Below are 23,051 nucleotides of genomic sequence, written 5' to 3'. Positions count from 1 at the left end.
ACAGACTTCTGTCCAGAAATCTTTAACGAAGCTGCAGGGCAATCTCTCCAGCTGCTGTTGTATGAAATGAAAATGAAGGAAAGGGTGTTGTAGGGTGTTGTTTCCAGACCCTGATGTGGTCCTGACGTGCAGAACCACCAGGAATTCAGACTGTAAAGAATTGGTGTCAGTACAGAGGAAAGCTCTGTTCTTCATATTTGTGGTAGTCACATGCGTGCATCTGTGTGGCTTTGAGGATGAGCTCAAAGTGGTGTAGTGGATGAGTATGGGTTTGAGCAGGCACTTAAAGTATCCATTCAGTTGTGTTGAATGAGAGTCTAAGCAAACATGGAGAAATTGAAACTTTTTTTTGGTAAAGTGATGTCTGAGGTTTGCAGAGGTTCAGCATCATACTGTTTGGTGGCAAACAGCAGCAAAAACTCAAATATGTGCACATGCACTTTTATAAGCAGCAAAGGATATACAGCAGGTAATGTTTCACACAGAGAATAAAGAACAGTCACTTCTGTTAAAATAAGCATCAAAAAAACATAGGTACAATGATCTCTGCAGCCACGTCTACCAAGATATGTATAGAAATATCACTGTCTGTGATATGACCTTGGCAAAACCTAGTCATAACTTTTAGAAGGAAATGAGTTTGTAATATAGGGAAGGGCGTAGATTATGTTTATTAAAAGAGAGGAATAGAATTTCTCTTTCCAGCTTAAATTTCCCTAGCTTTTGAACTTGTAAACAAATATTTTTTCCATATTTATAACTTTATAATGAGAATGAGGGTCTATAAGAAATTAAACACATTTATTTTTATTCCAGAGTTTCTTCTGATTCAAATGTTAACTGTCCAATTTATTAACAGAAGTCTTCTTTTTTGACATGTAAGGATCATTTACTTTTAATGGGAAAAAATTGCACCAGATCCGATTATCATATAAATTGTTCTTGAAATAAAATGGGTTAAAAGAAATAGGTACTTGTCAGACCAATCCTACTGCTGGTAGTATCTTAAATCAACCCATCACTTTTGTTCCCCTGCTGTCTCTCTTACCTGAGGGATATCACTCACTTATGATCGAATTTATCTTTGTTGGGGGTAGATTGCTGTTAGTAAAGTTATCCTGAAGTAGTTAGGTCAGTAAGAGAAGTAGTTAAAATAGCAAAAAAAAAGTCACTGAAGTGAATAAAACCATCTTAAATATAATGGTTCACAGCTAGACAGAGAGTGAGTAATCAAAATGTATTCCACTTATTATGTTTTCTAATATGAGGACACTTTGGCATTTATTTCACTTTTTTCATATGGAAGGATATTGGATGAGATTGTACAGCCAACGGGGTTACTATTCATAGATACCCTTGTAAGCTGCCAGTTATCACCACCAATAGCTCTGGCGAATGGAAAATTCATGAGATGGTAAAAGTAATATAAAGATGCAAAGCAATATTTTGCCTTTTGTACCTGGGTCAAAGCTGGTTCAGGTGGGTACCATTCCAGAAATAATTAGAAATATATGCTATATGTGTTGTAATTATCTTCTTGAATTTTTAAAGATTATGCAAGAGAGGCCTATGTGCTAATATCTAGTTATGAGTAGTGGGATGTTGGTACAGCTAGTTCTTCGTGGGCTCGGTAGGAAATAATACATGCTTTTGGTTGCCCATGTCTCTCACAAGTTATAAGTGCTGGCCTGTTTCAGCCCTTCCTCCTTCCTCACCTTTCTTGCATTGGCTTCTCCAAAAGCACAGCAGAACTCTGCTTCTTTTCTCCTCATCCTTTGGTTGTCATTCAGGTCTGGGGACCAGGACAGGGAGCAGTGCAAAAAGGGAAAAAAGATGGAACCCTACCAAGCTTGCTTGTACTGTTAATGTTTTTGCTTTATTGTTTATATTTTAGCTGAGATGGTTAGTTTGAAAAGTTGGTGCTTAACACATGCGTGTGTTTGAAGGAAGGATCAAGTCAAGGTTATCAGTGACTAAATGAAACAGTAGACTCTGGACAAAAGGGTTTTATAATGAAAAAATGTTTATCAATAGAAGCAAAAATTCTTCTGACAAATCATTGCTGAACTTCCCCTGGTGTTCTGGTTTGTTCTGGTTGTGACAGCAGTGAAGGGGTTGAACAGTGAAAATGATTAAGAGACAGCAGAGAGGACTCTGCTGAGCAACTGGAGAATTTACTACTCTGAAAATGAATCAGAAGTTTAATACCATGATTTCTGAGTCTTTCCGTTCTATTTCATTTAAGCTTTTCCCCCAAAAAATCTTTCTTCCATCTTTTTTGGTGGCATATAGATAACTGTCTGAAACATCTGACCTGAGCAAACAAAAGTAGAACTTTACATTCATTTTAAGGCCTTCTCATGCAATTCTCTTTCTGCAATATGTCTGGGAATACAATAATATTTGAGGGTAAAGAATACTGAGCTCGATAAGAACTCAAAAGCTTTCAAAACTACAAACCTTGAGAGGAGTTTGAAGTCTCCATATTTCATTCATTCAATGTCATGACATAACTATACAATTCCACAACTTCTAAAATTGCTTAACTGTTTCCACATTTTTGTTCCTGCAGAGAAATGTGTGCTTGCTTGGTTTTGGTAGGATGCAACATTTACTATGTGTTTTGTTTAGTTTTAAAGACACAAGTGAGATGAAGCAAATGACAACCCTATTCTTTCATACAAGCGTTGTTCTTGCCCCTAATGAGGTAAGGATGTTTTTGGTACAGTGTACAACAATGCAAATAGTTGATGATGTGCAGGGAAAAAAACAAGTTTTCTGTAATTCTTTAGTCAATAAGACTTTAGTCAGAAGGGTTTTGTATAATATTAGAAATGGATTTCTCAGCACACTCTTTTCATGTGAAACTGTTGCAGTAGCAAAATGCAGAGCTAATCAAGATGAAAGGCAACTTGTAGAAGTTCAGAACCTTGTGACAAATGCCTTTTAAGAGAGCCAGGTGTACGACTTCTTGGTCCTGTGGCTGTGGGTTTCCACTAATTCTGAGATGTGCTTTCCCAGCAACCTACAACAGTAGTTCAAATATTTTTAATCTGCATTGATAATAACAGACTATAGAATTCCTCAGTCCCCTTCTTCCCTCCTACTGTTTTGCTTCATATGTGTTAATCTGACATAATTAATTGCAATTGGGAGTACTGTCAGTATTTTATCAGCTGCAGATTTATAGAGTGGGTAAGCTGTTGATTATTAAGATTATTAAGAAGGTCCTCCTGATAACTCTGACTGCTAGACATTGCTGGGGCTTGAGTATTTTTTTTTAGAAAAAAAAAGATGTGCATGAAAATACAAATGGTGAATATTTTCCAGTGGAGTTAGAACTAAGAAGGATCAGGAGACATAATTACAGCTGTACAGAAACATGGAGCAGTAACTCAGTACCTTGATTCCATACTTGAATTTTTTCAGGATATATATGGGAGAAAGATTACCTATGTTTAGTCAAATCAATCACATGTTCAACCCTAAAATGAGTATTTTTCAGATAACCTGGCAATACTGTTTATGAATAAAATAAATGAAAACATGGTGGTTTTGTCTAATCTCCACTTCCCATCTACCCAATCAAAAAAATAAAATTAATAAATTGACCTTTTGCAAGTATTCCCAAGCCTTAGAAAGGAAATAAATGCTTTTAATGCAAGAGCCTGTAAACATATTTGATTCTTAATTAGTTTGTTATGGTGACAGACAAGTATTGAATGGCAGAAAATAAAACCCTGAAGGGGGAACAGCCAGACAAATACCAAGATACTTGGAGGGCTATTTTTTTGCTTAGTGAAAAAGTTGTCCAAAAGCAAAAGAGAGGGGTTGCTCTAACCCCCAAGCTGTGTTAGCTACCTCAAGCAAAGATTTGTGTCTGTGCAGCAATATATCTTTTCAAGTTTATTTCAACAACATAAGTGAGTATATCACCATGGAGTCTTTCTCTTTTTTTCCTTCCCCCCCCCCCTTTTTTTTTTCCTTCCTCCCCCAGGATGTCTTCCCCCACAGAATGCTGTTCTCCCCTAAGCCTGGTAACATCCATGTCCTTCTCATATGTTTACCCATCTGGGCCCTCCTGACTTTCTCAGTGATCTCCAAGAAGGCATAAAAGGGGGCAAGAACAAAGCAGTCAGTGCATTTTAGAGGGCAGGAGGTGTCAGCACAGGAAGATGGTATCAAAACAGAGTGCAGTGAATCCTGCAGGTATGGGTGCCTCCCACAATAGTTAGAGGTTAATACACTCTCCTTACTCAAGCCATAAAACCTCTTAGTAGGAAAAGGCTGACCCTCCTCACAATTGTGAGTACAGCTCAGGCTGGTGAAGGTAACTTAGCTGCCTGGGAATGTGGGATGAAAGCCCTGCACCAGCTGTCTTTAAGGGTTTCTGAAAGGCATGGTCTGGGATGCTCTTATAGTGCTGCTACAGAACCCACACCAAAATCTCGGTGGTCCCTGCTAAAACAGTCAGTGCCTGTGCCCATCTTTTCCCTTAGGTGTCTCCATCAAATCACATCTTCAGCCGAGTTGATTACACAGATTTGAGACTGAAAGTTGGTGAAAAATTTCGTCTTAATCAATGCCCTTGCTTCATCCAGTGCTGTGAGGGGGTGGGAGAGGGAGAACCTGGGGGCAAAGCAACATCCTGCCATCCTCTTGCGTGTGCTGCTCGGAGAGCCCTGCACTGCCTCCCTCTGTCACCTCTCCAAGCAGAGGGTTTCCTCCAGGCTCAAACTCCTGGAGACACGCCAGGTGAGGCAGGCTGGCGTTATTTGGTAATTGCAATGGGGTGCATGATGAGGTGGGGATACCCGTGTCCAGGTAAGGAGGAGCGGGTGGGCAGGGGAGTTGCATGCATGGGGAAGGACAGGGAAGCTCATGGGCTTGGAGAGCCCTTCGTGGCTGGAGCTGTGTGGGAGGCGGTGGTGGTGCTGGTGGGGGGGCGTCCCAGGAAGAACACCTGCTCTTACCGCTCAGGATAGAGTGCAGGAAGGTGTACTGGCGCTCCCGGGTGCAGTTTGAAGTTGCTGTTCTGGCGGCTCCCCTCAGCCGAGCAAGAGAGGAGATTGATTGCATTGACTGGTTATTTTGCATGTTGGTTTTATTTCCTCCCCTCCATTTCCGACACACACACACACATACACCCCTCCTACTCCACCCCCCAGCCACTCCCTAAGAGACGAGGTCTCCTAGGAAAGGCAGAAAACGATCTCAACCTGGGCACGGCAGACGGGGAGAAGCGGCACTAACCACTCCCAGCGGAGGGGCGGCACAGCCGGATGAGGCAGACGTGCGGCATGTGAGGGGGAGAGCCCCCGACGGAGCCCTCCGCCCCGCTGGGCAGCCTGCAGACAGCCCTGCCCTCTCCAGGAAAGCTCTCTCGCCACGCCTGCTCTGGGGCAGCCCTTGGGAGGGTGCAGGGGCACTCGCCCAGCTCCGGCCGAGAAGGGGGCGCGCCGAAAAACACATCAAATCCACACCTACAGGAGGACAACGGCGTGGGAAGAGGGGGAGGGAAGACGGGGAGGACCGCGCAACTCACATGCCAACCTCGCATCAGGCTTTTCCTCCAGGAAGCGAATCCCCGGCGCTCCCGGGGAGCTCTGCCCCAGCGGCGCCGAGGGGATAAGGATGAGGCGCCGCCTCGACCGCGCCGGCGGCGGCTGCAGCACCGCGGACAGCGCCCGCCCCGTCCGGCCGCGCTGAGCGGAGGTTCAGCACCAGGGACAGCTGCACTTCAGCACCGCGGACAGCGCCAGCGCCATGGGGGCCGCGCCGCGCCGCGCCCCGCGCCTCTAGGGTGAAGCGGACCCGGCCCCGACGCGCACATGTAAGCTGCTGCCCCTGCGGGGAGCGGCGGGCAGCCGCGGGGCTCTGCCTCTTCCAGAGCCGGCTCTCCTTTCAGCTCCTCTGAGAAGTGCCCTGGCTCTAATGCCGGTCCCCAGTTATGCACTGGGAAGTTTTGGGGGGGTTAGAGGTGTCTCGGTGTGACTCGTTCTCCTACAAGCCTGAGTATGGTCTGGCGTGAGTGAGGTGGGTGGCTGCGTGTTGAAATTGGTTTGGCTTTCTACCCTTTGAATTTGTGCAAACATACTTGGTCTCAGTGTACTTCAAAGGGCTTGTTGTTTGTTACCGGCCACATGGTTTGGAGCCACGCTGTTGTCTTCTCTCGTAGCTGGGTGAATTTTTTAAGGGTTTGTTTTTCCTGGAAACAGTGTGGCCAAGGTGGAATGAGGAAAAATGAGAGGAGTAAATATGGGAAACTATATCATGCCTGTTGCAGCTTGCTGGGTCTAACGGTTGTCAGGAGTTCTTCTCTCCACGTTTTTTCTTGTCTTGAAATAACTATGAAGTGAGCAATGAACAGGGTGCAGCAATAGGGAAAAATGAAATACAGCCAGAACTGAGATTACCGGTTCTTTTCAGAGCTTTTTCTTTCTCTTTTTAATAGAACTGTTTGTTGAAAATCAGCGTTACACTGCCCCCTGCTTGCACAATTAGAAATATTTTTTGTTGCTCTCGTCAGTAGTAAAAATTTATGAATGAACAGGTATTCCTCTGTTCTGTTTTCGGTATGATTTGAGCCTGAGTTTTGAAGTGCTTCAACAGTGAGTGTGAATTATTCCTACTTCCCAAAGACGGATTAAAAAAAAAGTAGGACTCATTCTTGTCATGGCAGTTCATTTGGTGGCCAAACATGTTAATGAATGGATAATGGGAGAGAATGTAAAAATAGTCTTGATTTTGGTATCTCTATCTCACATGTGTTCTATGATACCATTGTAATAATCAGTTATCTTCACAACCATATATTATGGGGAAGCAGGGAAGGAAGGAAGGAAGGAAAAAAAACCCAGTACTTATATTCCAAAACAAGAAGAAATTGAATACAAGAACCAAGGTGATTATTTCACAGTCTGTCCTGCTGTAAAAGTCTTGTATTGGTGCATGACATTGCTTTGGAATGGGAAAGAAAATGCTGATGCTTAGTTTATAAGAAGGGGGAGGGCAAGACAACTGAGAAGCAGTGGATGGGCTTTTGTGAAACATAGCTGGTAGAAAGGCAAATTCCATTTCTTTTCTTCAAACCACAGGGCAGAGCTGCCTCCTTTCTAACAGAGATCAAGGAGGATGCGAAAATTTAGATGCTGGTAAAGATTTGGTGGTCTGTCCTCAATGTTTCTAGGTTATTGGCTTCATGACCTTATGCTTCATGACAAGAAGAGGATGGGAGTGTTACTGTGTATCATTCATCAGCATCCTTTAATTACATTAGAGGCTTGGTTTGTCTTCCTGAATGTATCTCATCCTGCTATTTCTTAAAGGGATTTGAAATGGTGTGGTTTTGCTGACTGCACCTGTACTTCCACAAGGACAGAGGCCTCTTTTCAAACTTTGACCTTGAAATATCATTTTCTTTTATCTATATGAACAGTGGGAATGGTGGGGAGAGGCTATTACTTCCTGAAACTGCTTTGTAGAACTTCTTTGCAAGTGAATGAATATCTGCCTTAATAGAGCTAAAAAATTCTATTAATTGTCCCTAGATATGTATGCAACTTTTCATGTGGGAGAAGAACCATGTTGCTAACAGTACTGAATTAGGGTTTTGGACATCCTAAGATTAAATAAAATTGTACTTAAGCATTTCAAAGCATAGAAATCTTTGGAATAAGCTGCTTTTAATCAAAAGCAACCACCTCAAATGATACTGAGACTGTATACATATGTGAGAATGGATATTCAGCAATATGTGAAAAAGGATACTTAAAAGTTTTGTCTTAAAGGATAACATCTTGACTTAACGTAAGATTTAGACGGTTATTTAAGATACTGGAGAAAAAGAGGGTATCAGAGAGCTCTGGTAATACATGCCTACACAGCATTCGGAATGCCAGAGTAGCCTATTGCATATAGGATAATAAATGTGCGCAGTTTGTGTTCAGTCTGTGCTCCTGACCTGAAGTCTGGATTCTGCTGCAAAATATGTTGCAAATTTTTTAACTAAAAAATGCAACATCCTACTATTTTTGCTCTGAACCACTTGACTTACTCTTTGAAATGGATTGATTTCTATATCAATTTGTGTCTGCTTGTAGAACTTAATTTCCTTAATTTTTGTTCATGTATATAGCATGTCTTGGATGATCAGGTTTTCTGTGTGGAAGCAAGGTTTAATAGAGGAAAATGGTCCATTTGATGTATAAAAGCTGTGGCAATTCCAAAGAGGCCTCAGGGAGTCTGCAGCCTTTACGTGCCCTGATTCTTTTTAGAAATATTGGTGTAAGTAGAAAGAAAAATAATAAGTAAAGTGTCAATCTGACAGTTTCTGAGGCTCTGCAGGAACCAAGGGTAATGCTTTCAAAATGGCTTTCAGAAACTTAAATTTCCTTTTCAACAAGACAGACTCAAAGTCTCATCAAAGCCTACTCTGATGGTTGCTTTACCCAACATGGGGCATAGTAATGGTTACTTATCCGAAGTTTCTTCTGTAGTTTCTGGACAAAGGGGGCCATTGAAAGGGCACAGGAAGACTCCTGCCAAACTCTCTCCACTGAGTGAAAGGAAACGCAAAGCGTAGTCAAAGACCCTAAGTTCCTAAAGCTGCCTTTGTAAATGCCCTGCTCAATTTTTAGGCTTTAAGACAAGTAAAGGTTGACATCACCTGAGAATTCCAGAATTGCCACAGTACCTAATACCCATTGATTTCAATACCTATTCAGACTTCAGATGTTTTAAAAACTCAAGCAGATACTGTACAGCCTGTCCTACATGCTTTTAAAGTTCTGGTTCAAAGCCATGTGTAAAAACTCCAATTTAGTCTCTTAAGGCATTTAGGCCTTTGAACATTTTCTCCAAGCCTTAGCTCTATGTGGTATCCCTGCCCCTCCATAGGTTCTTGTGTGGGACTAGAGAGGAAGCAAAAGGTCCTGCACGGCATAGTCTGGAGCACTGTGGAAAGGCAGATCAAGGACAAAGGAAGTTTTCTGGGGTAGGCTCAATATGAAGCAGCCCAGTTTCCTTCCTATGTCTCCCTTGTCCTACACGTCTCGCACGCAGACCAGTTAAGAGAATGTGGTTGCAAAGAAGGAGAGTTTCAGCTTCAACCGTGTTTTCAGTGATGGTACACTAAGAACAAATCTCATGTTACGCCATGTTCCCTTTTCAGATGTTGAGTGTCTCAACACCTAGTACCATCAGTGCAAGCTGCAAGGACCTACTCTAAGCCACTTTAATTAGAAGCCGAGATGCTCCCAGAGGATGATTTGTTAAGAGCTAAATCACCTCTCAGAAATTGCTATTCTTCTCCACTCACCACAGGAGTCCAGACATCTTATGGCTCCCTCAGCTGTGTAAAGCTGGATGCACTTTGCTGCAAGCATCACTTAGGCTCTGAAAATTTCGGTTTTCTTTTCCCAGAACATTTTCTCTCCAACAATACTGCACACATTGGCATTCTTTCCTAGAAAAACACAATATTTAATTGCAGTGCCTGATGAGTTTGATCACTAGCTGTCTCAATAAAATATGCAAATACAGAGTCATTTCAATGCAAAGCACCTTTAAACAAAAATGGTAAAATAAATGCAATCAAATTACAATTACTTTTTTTTAAGAAGGCACATTACACACGCTCAGTAAATATGATTAGTTCTAAACCTGCGTGCACATAACTGAAAAGCAGAATAGAAAAAGGTGCCGAGTACAGTCATGACATTACAGTAGGGTTCAGTTTCCAAGATCTTCAGCTACTGCATATATTACTCTTTGCATTACCACTTCTCTATCACGATTCAGTGCTCAGGTCAAACGTAATTATAACTTTCTTTTCAGAACAGGAGTTGATAACGGAGCATTCCTCATGAAATTATTTAAAGTTAAAAGTATAATTTTTTTATTCATCTCCTGTTCTCCATGAAGATGATAAAGTGCAATAGCTGAGATATTGATCTTCCCTGCTCATGAGCAAGACTGAGGGTCATAATTCATCTGAGGTGAAGCCCTCTGAATTATGGTGCTCTTGCCCTTACCTGCAGGCAGTAGAGATCAATTCTGTGCTGCAGGGACATCCGTGCAGAACATTTATTGTAAGATAAATGTTGTATAGTAATTATCTTTTTGGAGAGCAGGTATGCTTTTCTGTTTCCTCTTTTTCTGATGCAATTGCTGTTGCTAGAAACAGTGTATGAAACCAGTGCTCTCTGTGAATTGAAGAAAGTGAAATGAAGGTCCTTTTTCTGGCATGTTATTACATATACAGCAAACTGGTGTGAATTAGCTCTAGGCCAAACTCTAACCTCCTTTCTCAGGCAAAAATATTAGAACTGGGACAACGTTTATGTAGTTTTATGTTTACTTTGGGTGTAATTATAAGGTTACCTGTCCCACCTATTTGGGTACTCATTTAGAGGTAATAACATAACAGGAGAAAAAAGCTTTCTAAGAAAAAAGAACAAAGTATCATGAATTATACTCGGACATTGGGCAAAATATCAGATAGATTCCTCATTGCTCGAAATGCTCCATATTTCTGAGCTGCTTCCAGTACTGACCATTAAATAGAACAACAAATATAAGGTTGCCAAATATCTTACCATACAACACTTTCAGAACATAAAACTGAATGTTCTTTGAACATGAGAAAAGCCCAGTGGAATTCCTCCAGCTTGAAGCAGCTATTGCAATTAACTGCCCTAAAATATTTAGGCATGTGCAATCCTGCCACACTCATGGGTCATCACTGAGCAGCTACTGGAGGTGGATCATTTTCCACTTGATCTCAGTAACAGTTGCTTAAGCCATCACCAGCTCATCCTTTCGAGTTACTTAACATTTTAAGAGGTTTAATTTAACATCCAGGAAATCCCAAGACTGTAAATGTGTAAAGTGCTTTCTGGTACTATAAGTCCCCACTTAACAAAGTCACAGTTCAGAAGTGTTTATTTGTATGTACAGTCCTTACTTGAACTCAGTAAGACTTCAGTACAGGTTTAAAACTTAAATGCTGTCCTGTATAGCTAAGGACATGGGCTCCAGTTTAGATAAGCACTTCGGCATATGGTTAAATATTTCATTTTAAGCACATGTTAGTCCTCTTGGCCTCACTGGGACTGCTTCTGAGATGAAAGATAATTGCTGGGGACATTGTGCGTGTGTGCGTGATCATGCATATGTGTTTGCAAAATTTGGACTCCACTGAAATCAATGGAACTTGTACTGTCAACTTCAAAGGGGCCTCAATTTTACCTGAGGCACTTTGCTGCTTTAGAGACCTCTGTCTCCCTGTCAGTGTTAGATATGTTAATGGTATAATTTTTTAGCTGTTATTGTTTCCTCTTGTAGAAAACTTGATGCAATCTTGGGAATTAATTTTCTTAACCATACCTCCTTCAGTATTCTTATGTCCCTCATCTCTGTGTTGTTCTTCAACTTTCAACCACACTGGAAGGGATTAGTTTTAAGATGCATACAGCACTTTATCTCTCAGTGGAGCACAGGATGATATGTTCAGTTTCTTCCAGCTTTTATTAAGTTGTTATACTGATGCATTAAAGCTTAGGGGGAGAAGTTCTTAATTATGAAACTCGCTTTCGATTTTGTATGGTCACAAAATTGCTGTCTTAGTATTTGTTTAAATTTTAATGTAGCTGCTAAAAGTTTGCTGTAAAATTTGTCTGAAACTCTTTAGTACTAGGTTTCTGTTCTAGATCAGTAAAAAAGTGATGCATTAAAATGATAGATGCATTTGTATATGTTAGTTCCCTGAGAAGAGCTACCTTGAGAATTTCTGTGTCCTGGCACTTTAGGTATTTTGGGTGTTTCTGATACCCTTTGTTTTCTTGGGTTTTTGCTTGATTGCCTTACTCTTTTCTTATGCCGAAGAACGTATTATTGAAGGCAATGTATCCACTCCACTTCGTCTCCGGGCACCTTTCCCTCTCGTCATTCACGACAGCACTTTCAAACTCCAGTAGTATTTTTTCAGAACAACACATGAACTTTTCATTGACTGAAGGTCAAAACTGACTTGGAGAACAGATGGAGAGTGGAAAGAGGAACCTTTGCCACCCACTGAGCATTAACACCTGCTTATTTGTTACATCTGCCCACTGTAGCTTAGAGGCTCCTGAAAATTTTACCCAAGAGATTTAGGACTTGCTATTGGACTGAGTGCAACTGCTTTTTGTGAAAGAGGTGTTGTTTTTACCTTTTTACTCAGGCGGCACATTCTGTGGGCTTGGGATGGCAATTAACTCCACATGGTTAGACTGTAAAAGAGGAACTATGATTTTATTGAGATGCTATTGCAATAAAATGAAAAAAGAAAATGGCACTGAGTGCAACATCGAGATGGCACTGAATGCAAATTGTGAATGTTTCAAAAAGACAGACAGATTTAGGATTTCAGTTAATTTCATACAGTGGGATGTTTATTCCCCCTTGAGCCCGGTGGCACATAGCATAGTTTTCTTTGGGGGTTCCAGAGAATAGAGAATAAGAATAGTTTTTCTCCATCCCACCAACTCCAAGTGAAGGCATTTCAGCCACATCATCAGTGGGGAAACTAATGACCCTTTCTGATCTGCCTTCTGTTTGTGGTCAGATGTGTTCTTGTCGTTCTGCAGTAGCTGTCTGCAAGATGTTTACTGGGGAGTGATGTGACACTAAATCAGGAGTTATCCCTGTGTGTTACAAGACTGGCCCCTGGATTTGGGTACTTGTATTTAGAGTAGCTGCCAACTGTACTTCAGTGAGAAAATTAGACAGTCATTCATTAAACTGCTCTAGATTAGGAAACAGAAAAATGGTATTACGTAGCATTAAAAAAGCAATGAATAAATAGGTGGTTTGCTTGTACCAGCTCAGTCTTAGCAGAATATGCAATATATTTATCCTTGTTACTGTGTGTTTAAAATTGGAAGCATGCTTTTTAACTTTATGGAACATACTCTATTGGCACGGGGAGTCCTGCTAGCTTTCTTTAGCTTGCCTTGTGCCCTCAAGGATAAAACTCCAGAATAGTAATTAGGAGAACCATTATGTTGTGAGTGTCATTCCTAAATACTGTGTAATGAAATTCTAAACAATAAAAATGGAAAACAACGTGTTCACACATTTTTTTGGCTATTTCTCAAGTTAAGAATGTGCTGCGTATCCTTGTTGAAATCCAGAAGGATGTACAAGTCAGAAGAGAACTTCTCTGTTGTTCAGAAAACTAATCTTTATTCCACATGTATCCTAAATTATTTTAAACTAGCCCAAATCATAAAAAGCTAGCAAGATCTGATCACAGTGAGACATTTCTAACCTTATTTCAGGTTATGTGAGATTATGACTCTCCGAGAATATAACCAACCTTCCTTTCTGGTTTTCTGCAGGTTGAGAAACAGCAATTATAAAAACATGCATCGAAGGCACACAACCCTTCGGGAGAAGGGCCGGAGGCAGGCCATCCGGGGCCCAGCCTACATGTTCAATGAGAAAGGCACCAGCCTGACTGCAGAAGAGGAACGCTTTCTCGATTCTGCAGAATATGGCAACATCCCCGTTGTGCGAAAAATGCTGGAGGAATCCAAAACCTTGAACTTTAATTGTGTTGACTATATGGGACAAAACGCACTACAGTTAGCTGTAGGGAATGAGCATCTGGAAGTGACAGAGCTCCTCCTCAAAAAGGAGAATCTCGCTCGAGTTGGAGACGCACTTTTGTTAGCCATCAGTAAAGGATACGTGCGCATTGTAGAAGCAATATTGAACCATCCAGCCTTTGCACAAGGACAGCGTCTCACCCTCAGCCCCCTTGAGCAGGAACTGAGAGATGATGATTTTTATGCCTACGATGAAGATGGAACTCGGTTCTCCCATGACATTACCCCTATCATACTTGCTGCCCACTGCCAGGAGTATGAAATTGTTCACATCTTACTTCTAAAAGGTGCGCGGATTGAAAGGCCACATGACTATTTTTGCAAGTGCAATGAATGTATTGAGAAGCAGAGGAAAGATTCCTTTAGTCACTCTCGATCGAGAATGAATGCCTACAAAGGATTAGCCAGTGCTGCTTATTTGTCTCTTTCCAGTGAAGACCCTGTCCTTACTGCTTTAGAGCTAAGCAATGAATTGGCCAGACTAGCCAACATTGAAACTGAATTTAAGGTAATTTACCACTGTGCCTTTTTCCTTGGGCTGAATGTGTTTACGGTACTGTATGCTTTACATGTTTGATCAAGTCTTGGTTTGCCATTTGAGGGGGTGGGAGAGGAAGCAGAAGCTACAGAAACTGCCAGATGTGTTAACTACACATAGATTCAGATCATTGTGCATTCTCCAGTTAATAAATATTTGGAACTGAATATTGCATATTATTGCAGAGCCATCCTTAGTAGGAGTTTTTATGTTGCACGCTGTGATTGCTTAGAATCTCTACTTTGCAGCAAGAATAAAAATTAGATTATTACAAAAATGGAGACTCATTTTTAATAAGAAAGGTAAGTCTTTTTAATTGAGCAATCTATTTTAGAGGCAGAGCTCTAGAGGTTGGTTTAATGGCTTAAGAATCCAGTACATCTAGTCCTGTTACAATGGTAAAAGGTATAAATTAAGCAATTTTGGTTCTCTGTAAAATAATTTAAATTGCATTGCATCTTAATGGTTTGGTACTGCATCTGTATATGATGAATTTCATGAAAAAGGAGGAGATAAATGATCAAGAGATTGTTATGAAGTTTACCATCATGCCAAACATAACAGTGGAACTTGCAGAACTCTCTAACAAGTTATTCAAGATTTCTATTATCATAATGAGTTTGTAAATGTCCAATGTAATTTACATTATTTCTCTAAGTCATTTACATGACATAAATAGCATTGTCTCCCTTTCTAAAATAAATTAGTCATGAAAAAACCTCATTTTCAGTGGCTCAGTCGTCAACATAAGACTATTTTCTGACTTATGACTATTGTGCAGCTACAATCATTATCAGTGACACTGGGGTAATAAAATCTATGTTGTGACTAAACTGGGGTAGGGTGCCTGCCAGGAATCCATAATTTTTAATTTAGAAAACTATTCAAGTGTTAAAGCATCCATTTCAGGATTTGTAGCTATATGCTCTCCAGTTTAAAAGTGAGAAGAAAGCACGTTCTCAGGCCGTTGCCTTTGAAAATCTGTAGTAAGTCTCTAAGAGGAAAAAATACCCAAACCACTAAGGTCTTCTGGCAATAAAATTAGAGCAAAATCTTGCGAACTCTTTTTACCCATGTGAATCAGAATCGCATGGACACAATAATTTAAAAGGGAGTTTTTACTTGTGTGGCATTCAGTCCTAGTGAAGCAACCTCCTTGGGTTCAGTGAATCTGGCTGCTTGAGTGAAGGTTACTCCAGTGGGAAAGTGCTGTGGGTTCACACCCACAGTTAATATGTCATTAACGTTCCATCTTCTTTTCAGTAGAAAAATATATATTGTGCGGAGCATGAGGAGCCTCAGTATTGCATGCCTGTCAGTTCTGATAAAATCTATTTCTACCAGAATCCCTCCTTTTGTTCATAGAGCTGCCAGCATGGTCTAAACTGGCACTGGCAGGTACACGAATCCTCCAGGAGCAAACAAGCAATCAAATGTTAAATAGTCTCATGGTGGTATATCTCCCCAGCACTGGCAAATGGATGTGAGTAAACCAATACTGGAAAAAATCATTAGAAACCCTTTGCCAAATTATTGTATTTCCAGGAAGGCTTTCCAATGTCGTTGCCATATTGGAAGGTTCTGTCCAAGACACATCTACGTATGTTAGTGAAGTACCTCAGTATGGTTTGAAGCCCATACCATAGCAACCATACCACTAGTTTACTTCAAAGCTGTCACGTTCCTTTAGGATATTAATGCTTCCAGAAATAAGAAACTTCTCAAGATTATAATGTGTTCTCACTGTAGAAAAAAATCAGATGTCTGTATTTATGCAAAAATATTTATTCTTATTAACATAATCAGTGTGATGTGGAATAGGGTATTAATAAAACGGTAGTTTTTTTCACAGAACATGACATTTTGAGAATTTATTTCTAGAAAAGAATGTGATTGCTGAAAACATATTTAAGAAGCCCACAATTCATGAAAATTTATGAAATCAGACAAGCTCCAGAGGACATTTTTGTGCCTTAAAATAATTCTTTCTTAGACATTTTAATTTTTATTGCTAAAGTTCTGTAATTACAATTGGTGCCCAACAGATTTATAAAATTATCACTTGGGATTATTTCAGAATAGTTATTTATATGCAATCTTAGCAATACAGTTTTCAGGAGGTACAAAAAGTCCTTGAAACAGAAGGACACAAGTAAGATTTTAATAATGTAGGTGGACAAATAGTAATTAAGTGTTAGATAACCTATCTCTGAAGAAACTCCTAGCAAGAGCCAATTAAAATATAAATGCAGTGCCTCTCACCTGCTGCTTGCTGCCCTAAATCCCTTATACAATAGCACTGTCCAGCATGTCAGACTGAGGAGCCAGTACATGCACTATGTTTTTAGAGAGCATGGAATTTTTTAGGTGAGTTGCCTCTTTGTACAGATATGAAAGGTGAAACAAAACAGCAATGTGAACCACTTTAAAGGAGAGAAGTTACATTAGTTGTGGTTCGTCACAGTTTGAGAGAGACTCCAGTGAAGACTACTAGGTGAAAATCATCTTATTTATTCTTTTTTACAGTGGCAGAAGCTGAATAGATTTCTCTTACCCTAAATTGCTAAGATTCAGTCATACACTGCAGTTCTTACGAAACGTCTTTGCATAAGCATCGCACATTACAAAGTAGTATGGCAGTGTTATTAAGGTGAAAATGGGAGTCTGGACATATGCTAGATCACACTGCTGGCCTTTAGCAGCCTTTCTGTTGACTGATCAATAGGTCTTTAATAGCAAGAGTAGATGTCTGGAGTGGATATACTGCCCTATTGAACTCCTTTCTTGATGTGTTGATTTTGGCTCAAAAGCAAGGTCAAGACTGTTAGCTACTGTGTGGCTTCCCACATGCTGAAGAGAATAATAAGAGTGGAAGCTTGGAGCTGGAAGAAAGAGGGAATCTGTCAGAGCCGATCAATGCCAATGGTTTTACTGGAGCAGATACTCTGTTGGGGTAAACCAGTGCTTTTTCTCTGAAGCTTAGATGAGGCCACAGAAGGTGAGGATCTGTCCCACTATTTAGACCAAATGTATAGTTTGGGTCAATGTTGCTGTGCCATTATTTCAAGCAAATGTCAGCTTTTGCAGTGCTTATTGATGGGGGGGGGAAGTAGAATAATGTTACATTCGCATAGAAATAATTTAATCTTTTCCCTTAAATTATCTAGTGTCAAAGTCTTGCAAAAAAGTTTTCTTATTAATGGGAGAAAATGAATTGCTTTGAAAGATGTAGTCCAGGGGTCTAAAAATAGATAATCCAACCCCAAAAATCCCCCTTTTCCAAAATAAGATGAAAAATATTGAACAGGTTGTTTCTACTGAAAATACTAGCAATGTGATTGTATTAAATGTCCTGGCAGTTAGCCTAGAAATGGGAGGGGTAGGAAATCCCTCAGAGGTGGTTTCTTGAAATTTCAGAAGAGAAGTACATGTTGATGTCACTGTGGATGTTTGCAGGTCTTTATGCAATGACAACCTTCCATAGTGGAGGAAGCCCAAGTTGAAAAAACAACCTTAACTCAGTGCTTTGCCATTTTTGTATATCCCACTTGAAAACTCAAAATTAAGAACCAGTTCAAGACTTTCTCATTCTTTCCAGTTTTCATTTTGTGGTTAAAAAAAAAAATAAATCAACATCCACTGGAGCAAGGGCATTACATATCAGAGGCCTGGTTTAGTCCACTGGATTAGGCCCTTAGTCTGTATTGCCCTTGGAAAGAGAGAGAAAGAGAGGGGAGCCTTCCTCCCTTTGGGGACTAGAGGGATCCTAGCTCTGCTAGGCTGAAGTTACTTGTTTTCTCCCTCAAAACAGCTTCATATTTTAATCACTGGCCTAATGGCTGTTTTCCACCCTTCACGTAAGACTACAAAGCACATTAATTTTGTCCTATATTTCTGTTTTAATTTTATTTTTGATTTTTAATTGAAATAAACACCCCAGTTTCCCATCCAGTTGCGCCTACAGTCTGCAGAAACATGGTCACTAATGAAATGCCATCTTGGAATTTAGGCAAATTATAGCTTAATACCTCCCAATCAGTTTGTATATATCTCATATTGTGTTAAGATATTTTACAGCTTCTAAGTAGAGCTGAGTGTTAAACACAGCTGACTATAAAAGGAGATGTTAAGCATGTGAAGCTACTGGGCCATGCTGTGCTTTTACTCAAATTGAAAAAAATCTGTGTACCCTCCCATTTCTTTCAAAGTTGGCAGACCGCGGGCCTGAGTCCTAAAGTAAATAATCCTTCTCTCATCTACCAGTATATTCTGTTTGTTTTGCTCATGCAAGTAAGCTTGATGTCACTTCCAGTGTGAATAACATACCCAGGATTTGTCCATATGAACAAGTCATCACCCATGAGCCAGGCTGATGAGAGTTGCTCTCCTCTTTGGTCCAGAGAAATCGATCTTCCTCCTGTCACCTTGGTGTGAAACCGTATGCAGATGTCTTCACAGTTACCAGCTGTCCTCAGCCAGGTGATTCATTTCTAAGGCTGGAATATTAAAAGCAGAGTCAACAGAATAATTTTTGTATGTCCATCGAACCCCTTAGGAGATCACATTTCTAGCAAACAGTCTGCAGGAAATGCCCTTGCAACTGTCTTTAACAGCAGCATTAGGCTTAACATTACAATACACATCCTGGAAACAGTGAGTAAAATGCAGAATAATAGCTCTGTTAACTCTTTTTTTTAAAGCTGCCACTGTGCATTCCTGTTTCTGGTGAGATCCCACTCTGCACCCAGGTCTGTTTTACAGCCTTGCACCCTCTCAAATTAGACTACATACTTGTGTATGTCAGGAAACATCCTTGTGCTGAAGACAATCAGCCAATTCATTCCATTTAGCAATCCAGACAAATTAAATTGTAGAATAGCAACGGAGGCTATGAAAAGATCTCACCAACCAGAAGTGTTAAATAAGATCTCAGCTCCTGTTGATTAAAATGTTACTAAAGGCAGGATCAAAACCACCACTTGGAACCACTACGGTGCGGGGTCTTGATTTATCAATCCTACCAACATTGTTGGTTCATTTACAACAACGTAACATGTTTTATTTCTAAATTATAGGCCTCTTGCTGTCACTTTTCTTTTAACTGTTGTCCTTTCTCTAAAAAATGTTGGAATCCAAAAGCAGACCCTGGCTGTGAGCCTGATCTTGTGTGCAGGTGAACACCATGTCCAGGCTCAGCTGGCTGATGGACTGCAACTGGCTGCTGTGCTATTTGTGGGCAGTGATAGCTTGTGTGGCAGCAAGTCAAGTGTGTAGATGCCTACAGAGATATGCCTGCTAGCAACTGCTTGTTGTTTCACTGGGGCTGCAGTAATGTAAAACTGCTGAAGCTCAAGTCCCTAAATTCTCATGATGCTGAAAGAGTGGGAAAACGGCCCTGGAGACTCGGTGACTTCTATCTGTTAGGGATGATCTGGCATTGCTGCAGTACAGCTCTTGCTCCAGTAAGTCAGCCCCACCTTTTTTCTGCCTAAATATAAATTGTTAACTTCACAGAATGTGCTTGGCCTAAACTTCTTAAGAGAAATGACCTTGTAAATTTTTTCAGTATTTCTGGCTTTATCTCTGCAAATGAGAAATGGGGACCAGATCCTGCACTTTGAGGATGACACTGTAGTGCTGTTGCAAAGTAATATGCACTGGCATGTCTGGTTATATCTTGCTGAGAAGCTGCAGCTTTTTAGGGTTTGTGGCTCTGCAGCATTGAAGAAGACCTAACCTCTTCATTTCTCAGGCCATCTGCAAATCATGGGCATTGCTGAGAATAAATACATCAGAGATTGTAAACTGCTTCCTTTCCCCATATTGATTGCTTAACTTGGTGAAATTTGATTTAATGGAAGAAGTCTAACTCTTCCAACACAAAATAAATAGGGGGGTTTATTTTAAAATTTGTAAGAAAATAAGGGGATGGTACTATATATAGAGAAAATAAGATATAAAAATTATGTGAAGGCCAAAGAAAACTTGGAAAGAAGAGCTGACTGCAAAAGTTGAACTCTGCAGTCCCAACTGGGAAATATTTTAGCATGAAAAGTACATGCTGCATGGAGTTAAAAAAATCATTATTAAACTATTGCTTTTTTAAAATGAGTGATAGAAAAACAGGAAAGGGCAGAAAACATTGGGAAGCAAAAATTGTAGGAAGGGGAAATATTTTGTGAGAATGGAGAACAGCAGTGAACTTGGAAAGAGATAAATACTTGAAAACCATCAGGCTGTAAAACAGTAAGACTGCACTTAGAAACTCTGCTTCTACCCAAACTGAACAAACTCTTAGACTTGTTTTTTCTCAGGACTGACTGATTGGAGATAGCTCCTGAAACTCATCTCCCATTAAAAAAAGAGGTTGTCGTGGGAACCTCCCTAATTAGCCTCATGAACACTCTTGTAAATCAATCACTTAATTTTTCCGCTCTGACCCATTCTTCCTGGAGTGATCCTTTTATCCCTTCATAATCTCTTGCCTCAACATACTCTCTGGCAGACATCTTGCTTCTGATATATTTGGGAACACCTTTTATAAGTCATATTTATTATTTCAGCAAGATGCTCTTTGAGGCTTTAGTGTTTTTATCTGGCCTTACTTCAGGTCTTAACTGAATTTTCCAGAATTTCTGTTCTTTTCTATTTTTTTCTTCCAGACAGGACTTGTACTTCTTGAAAAGATGACTTTTTACTTGTGCAACTTCCTTTTTTTCTGCTGTTTCACTTTGCTGCGTTTTAGGAAGCAAAGACAGAAGGGAATTTCAAAAATCTGTCCTGGTAGGCAGAATATATTCACTCCCTTATACTACTGTTTTTATTTTCTCCTGCACAAGCATCATCAATCTTACCTAGATCCTGTTTTGAAAATTAAATATCACCATTATAAATACTTTAGAGTATATGAATGGTCACCATTCCCCAGTGACTGTCTCTTGCACCAGGTCCTGCACACAGCTGTGAAGCAACTGCTAGTTCTCCTTCTGTGAGTTTTCTGACAACCACTCCGAAACGCTGTTGCTTGGGAGTGAAAACCACCTCTTCCCATTGCATCCCTTTCCTCTGCTACCTCTTGTGACTCTCATTGCTAATTTCTAATTGAGAGAGCAGGCCACTGGGTTATTCAGCTTTATCCCAAATTAATGCCTGATGACACTGGGCTTTGATGTGGCTGGGCCAGAACATTCCTTTCAGACCCTTTTTGTGTTGCAGTTTATGTTCTAATTAGCTTCTCTGCTTCTCCTGTTGGCTCTATGCTACTTCAGTACCTTCGGCTTCTCTAAGGGAAATCCCTGCTGCCTTTGAAGCCATCTTGGTATTCAAAGTCAAAAGGATGACTCACTTTTTGATTTTTTTTAATCTAAATATGCACGATCCCTGAGAAAGGACAAAAATGTCTACATTACTAAATGCATTTACACTGCTAGTGTGAAGTCAAAAGAGTTTTACACTTGTGTAGAAATGATGAAAACTGCTATCTCTAAAGATAGGCTAGTAATCTATAATCTTTTTTTTAAAAAGTTTTTTAGATATGAACTTTTCCAGGTCAGTCTTTAATGAGAACGTTATTTTTTCTTAGAGATTGGGTCAGGGATGTGGTTTGGTAGTTTTTTAGCCTTAAAAAATAACTGTTTTTTCTTTTTTTTTTTTTTTTGCCTCTCACCTGGAAGACAATTTTCTCTACTGCCTTGAAAACATGTGTGTTTAGAAGCTACGGTTCTTTTTTTCAGTTTTCACTTGTGCAAAGCAAATGCATTGGTGGGTACAACCAATTACCCAGCTTATAACACAGGAAAGAATCAAGTCCCAGTAAAGCAGGAAAACAAATTTCCTATTATTAAAATTTTAACTTATTGTTGGAACAAATTAGGTATTAAAATACGAGAGGAAATTAAAAATGATCATGGAAATAGCTTGGGAGAGGAGAATATATTTAAGCCTTGTAGTGAAATTTGTGTTTGGCTCATTGAATGGGACTTACTCTGCACATGAGGAATTCATTCTCCATGCTGTTCTTTTTCAGAGACAAGTCCACTAATAAAAGATGCTACACTGGATTTGTCTTGAGAGCTAAATTAATTAATGGCAGATATGTTTTGCATGGATGTGTAGTAGAGGCTGTGGAAAATGGATGTAGAGAACCCTCCTGACCTTAAAAAAACCCACCAAATTTGTGACTCTTGTATTGTTCTCTTTAAATATTTATAAATTAAGAAATATCCTCTATATTTTGAGAGCTGTTATTGCAAGTGCTCTTTCTATGTCTGTTCTGTGATTAAATCATTTTCTGCCTGGCATATTGCCCAAGCAAAATGGTTTTAAAAAGTTGCATGAGAAGCATCCAAAGCTTTTCAGAATGGTTTAGAACTGATGCCAAAGCTGTGATGCCTGGAGCTGCCTTGAAAAAAATATATTTGTATCTGCAAATGTGAAGGTATGTTAACATCTGTCTATGTCTATTCACAGCAAAGCAGAGTAGTAGATGCTGTGATTCATAGTGAAAGGTATAACTCATCCATCTACAAACCACATCTGCACCTGGAAAAAATAAGACTATTATTCATGAAAGTTGTAACCCTAGCGACAGCACTAGCCACTGAGCAGTCACATAAAATTGGATCCTGACCACTGCCTACAAGGTCATTTAACCTAGTTTATGGATGATTGAGTGACATTGTTGTTAAAATCTCCCAGCTAACTTTGGTCAAAAAAGAAAAAGAAAACCTCTTTAAAAGGTGACAAAATAGTGTCTGCAGGAAAATGTGCTCTTCACTTTCCCAGAGGAACAAGCCCATGTGTCTCTTTTGAAAGAGTGGAGGGGAAAAAAGATTCCTTCAACACATCAAATCAGAGACTGT

The 23,051-nt window shown here is 40.0% G+C and overlaps 1 protein-coding gene across 1 annotated transcript in view; it reads left to right on the top strand.

Moving 5' to 3' along the window:
• The first annotated feature begins 13,389 nt into the window (after window positions 1-13,389).
• The window catches only part of TRPC7 (transient receptor potential cation channel subfamily C member 7), a 72,588-nt gene continuing 62,926 nt past the window's right edge, over window positions 13,390-23,051 (top strand). Inside the window, exon 1 of the mRNA XM_072872556.1 lies at window positions 13,390-14,160. Coding sequence (XP_072728657.1) covers window positions 13,408-14,160 — 753 coding nt within the window. The 5' untranslated portion in view covers window positions 13,390-13,407. The remainder of the gene's footprint in view (window positions 14,161-23,051) is intronic.

Source organism: Ciconia boyciana, chromosome 9 (assembly GCF_034638445.1).
Source record: "Ciconia boyciana chromosome 9, ASM3463844v1, whole genome shotgun sequence".
Lineage (NCBI taxonomy): Eukaryota > Metazoa > Chordata > Aves > Ciconiiformes > Ciconiidae > Ciconia > Ciconia boyciana.
The sequence above is the reverse complement of the archived record's forward strand: the minus strand, read 5'-3'. Positions and strand labels throughout refer to the sequence as shown.